General features: G+C 41.6%; 1 protein-coding gene across 1 annotated transcript in view; it reads right to left on the bottom strand.

Annotated features, from left to right (window-relative positions):
• Nucleotides 1–1,189: 1,189 nt before the first annotated feature.
• The window catches only part of LOC129829590 (keratin, type I cytoskeletal 18), an 8,763-nt gene continuing 6,139 nt past the window's right edge, over nt 1,190–3,813 (bottom strand). Inside the window, exons 3-7 of the mRNA XM_055891368.1 lie at nt 3,301–3,457; nt 2,768–2,932; nt 2,518–2,643; nt 1,938–2,158; nt 1,190–1,699 (exon numbers count right to left, since the gene is read on the bottom strand). Of these exons, the coding sequence (XP_055747343.1) occupies nt 1,579–1,699; nt 1,938–2,158; nt 2,518–2,643; nt 2,768–2,932; nt 3,301–3,457 (790 nt within the window). The 3' untranslated portion in view covers nt 1,190–1,578. The remainder of the gene's footprint in view (nt 1,700–1,937; nt 2,159–2,517; nt 2,644–2,767; nt 2,933–3,300; nt 3,458–3,813) is intronic.

Genomic DNA, 3,813 nt, shown 5'->3' on the forward strand with positions numbered 1-3,813 from the left:
GTATATACAAGGCTGCATTCTGACGCGCCACTCCCTTCGATCACTATCGCTTTCTAACCTTTAGTCTCCTACATAGACTCTGCCCTCTCCACCTCTCCACCCCCATTGGAACTGGGGTTTGGTAACTATGGTCAATGAGCCAGGGGAAAGTGTAGCCTATGCCACTTATGTAAGATTGAACTGTAGATAGCAAATGTACTGAATTTAAAATAGCAGTTATAGACTCTTATTCAGAAGTCATTCAGAATCAATATTGAAAGCCAACTGCTGTTCTATTGTAATCTAATATCAATAGCTAAGGAAGGAAAGGGAAAGGGAATAACTAGTCAGTTGCACAACTGACTGCATTCAACCGAAGAGACAGCCGTAGGAGATAGCCTCACTTGTTATTTTACTGTTGCTGTTTAATTATTTGTTACTTTTATTTTAAAATGTTTACTTTTCTATTTTTTACATAACACTTATTTTTATTTATTTTCTTAGCTTCTTAAAGCATTGATTTGATTTGAAATGTGTCTTCCGTAGATAATCCAACCCCTCTGAATCAAAGCTAACCAATAAAGCAAATATTACTTTCATCATGTGGCTCAGCTGGTAGAGCATGGCACTTGCAATGCCAGGGCTTTTGGTTCAATTCCCACAGGGGACCTGTACGAAAAAGCATGGAACTCTATGGACTCACTGCTGTAAATTGCTCTGGATTAGAGCGTCTGTTAAATGACTAAAATGTAATGTTGGATCTTTTGTAAAGCACTGTCAGTAGGTAACATAACACTAACTATGAACTATATTGGGGCAGCAGGGTAGACTAGTGGTTCGAGTGTTGGACTAGTAACCAGAAGGTTGCAAGATCAAATCCCAGAGCCGACAAGGTACAAATCTGTCATTCTGCCCCTGAACAAGGCAGTTAACCCACTGTTCCTAGGCCATCATTGAAAATAAGAATTTGTTCTTAACTGACTTGCCTAGTTAAATAAAAAGGTTGAAAAAAATATATATGATTTCCATATTTCAGATCTGTGCAAATGACAAACTTCTCTGTTCAATGTGCATTAATTCTTGGTGTCAATTTGTTGTAGTAAAGTTGCCATGATGACATTAACCAGAATCTATGAGAAGTGATAACCTAGAAAAACTGTTTGTTCAGTTACACAGCAAGTGCACAGCCATTAAAAGACAATAGCCAAGATTCTGACCCATGTTTTATTGGACAATGAAAGTACATCACACCAGGCAAATTCAACTGGACAGAAAGAAAACTAAGATGACAATGGTAGAAAAATACATTTTACAGATTTAAAGATATTTTACTTAATCCAATTGCTAGTTTTAAAGGTAAAATCATATTGGTTAAAGCCAATTTCATCCCAAATTACTTCATTCTGAACTTGTACTGTAAATGTATATATGCCTAAATGCATAAGTTAAAAAACACTTAAGACTTAAAAGCAAAAGAAACATGATGAAATAAATAAAGTGGAGATAATTTTCTTCTTATCCAGCTAGATATTATCTGATGTCTATGGTGTGTTGGATGGTGTTGTACAATCAGGACGATGTGGAATGATGGATGTAGTCTCACAGGTTCCTCTCCTTTGTCTCTGTGCTGGAGGAGACAACCTTCCCGTCCACCAGAGTCTGTGTGACGGTCATCACCTTGGTCTTCACTGTCCTCTGGTCCTCCAGAGCATCCTGGAGCCTGAGAGAGAGAGAGAGAGAGAGAGAGAGAGAGAGAATCACAACTATCAGTCAACATAAAAATATTTATGCAGTGGCTGCTTTTGCCTCCAAGACAGAAAATGGCCATTGGATGATTATTTACCACAGTAGGCTCTTGGCCGGCAACAAACTTCATGTTCATTCTCTTTCTCAAGTCTGCTTAATTATTGGAATTATTCATGCAACACCAATTAATAATTTCTCTCCCTCTTACTCACTTGAAGTCTCCTCCGTCCAGCAGTCTCCTGTATGTGGCGATCTCCGCCTCCAGCTTCATCTTGATGTTGAGCAGGTGCTCGTACTCCTGCGTCTGCTTCTGAATGTTGGAGCGGAGGTTAGTCAGCTCAGACTCCAGACCCACGAGGATGTTGTTCAAGGATTCCATCTCCATGTTGTAGCGCATCTCCGTGTCTCGCAGCGACCCCTCCAGAGATCCTTTCTGTTAGACAGAGAGAGAGGAAGAGTAAAGACAGTCAGTACAGGTGATTGGCATTGTAAATTAACATAAAACTTAAAAGAAAAACTCCACCCAAAAACTATCATTTGGTATTTGTTTCATAAGTCCATTGTTGATATAGTCCCAAAATGTGGTGCATGACAGCAATTCAGTTTTCAAGATATATAACTTTTAAAATATAGAAATACGGCTAACATGTAAAACCTTTTGGGACTATTTCAACAATAGACTAGTTATAGAAATACCAAAAGATAGAGTTTTCCTTTAACCAATAGCATTGATGCCATGATGTCTTTTGTACACACTGGCTGTGTGAATATAGTATTGTTGAGGGATCTTACCAAGCTCTTTTGTGAGTCTAGCTCGATCTCCAGTGTCTGTAGCTGCCTACGGAGGTCGTTGATCTCCGTGTGTGCGCCTTGGAGGGCCTCTGTGTTCTGTGACACCACGGACTGCACCTCTGTGATCTGGAAGGGACATAGAGGGGATATAGATGTCAGTTTAAAAATCATTGGTTAAGTAGGAGTTTCTGTGACGGTTTCACTGTGAAGTCATCAGTCTGTGGTAAATGAATAAGCTGGTAGGTGTTACCCGTGTTTCATGCCATGCTTTGAGCTCCTCTTGGTTCTTCAGGGCCTCTTTCTCGTACTTGGCCCGGACCTCAGCCATGATGGCGGCCAGGTCCTGGCCCTTAGGAGCATCCACATCCACCTGCACTCCAGACTGGGAGATCATGTTACGCATCTCCATCACTTCCTGTTGGGGTAGAAGGACAACAACGTTAAAATTCATTAAGCAATATGTTTTCAAGAGTGAAGTCAGCGTTCGTATTTAGGCTGTTCGTTTGGGTACTCAAGGTGCCCCCCTGGGTGCGTCCTATGTGTGTGCCGCACCCACCACACCCCCGCTAAATCCCAAAGATCTCACACGAAACAACCCCTGTTTATACAGTATGGTTGACTCCGTCTCCGATGGTGGCATGCTAGGTCTTGCTCTAGTTAAGCCATTGTGAAGACAAGGGAGATGGTAAACATTTGTTTGGTGGTGCAAGAGGGGTGGGGTTGTGTACTATATTGGTTTTGGTGGTTGAAAGGGGGGGGGGGGTTGGGCCATGGTGAACTTACGTTGTCGTGGTTCTTCTTCAGGAAGATGAGCTCCTCCTTCATAGCTTCGATCTCACTCTCCAGGTTCATGCGGCCCATGTTGGTGTCATCTATGACCTTCCTCAGGCCAACGATGTCAGCCTCCACAGACTGGCGAATCGACAGCTCAGACTCAAACCTGCAACACACAGCAAACAGCATCAGATACAATTCCCAGGAGAGCTACGGTGAAATATTCTCAAAAGTGTCCGTTTAAAGGCCCAGTGAGGTCAAAACATAATTTTCCTGTGTTTTGTAAATACTTCCATAATATGAGGTTGGAATAATACTGTGAAATTGTGAAATTTTGATAATGCCCAATTAGTGTAAGAGCTGTTTGAAAAGACTGCCTGAAATTTCAGCCTGTTTTGGTGGGATGGAGTTTTGGCCTGCCTTGTGACATCACATTAGTAGACCAATTAGAATTAGAGTTCCAAACCTCTCTGCCAATAACACCTAGTTTTCAGTTTTCCACTTCCCACTAAGAACACTCCC

The sequence above is a fragment of the Salvelinus fontinalis genome, chromosome 31 (assembly GCF_029448725.1).
Source record: "Salvelinus fontinalis isolate EN_2023a chromosome 31, ASM2944872v1, whole genome shotgun sequence".
In the NCBI taxonomy this organism is placed as follows: Eukaryota; Metazoa; Chordata; class Actinopteri; order Salmoniformes; family Salmonidae; genus Salvelinus; species Salvelinus fontinalis.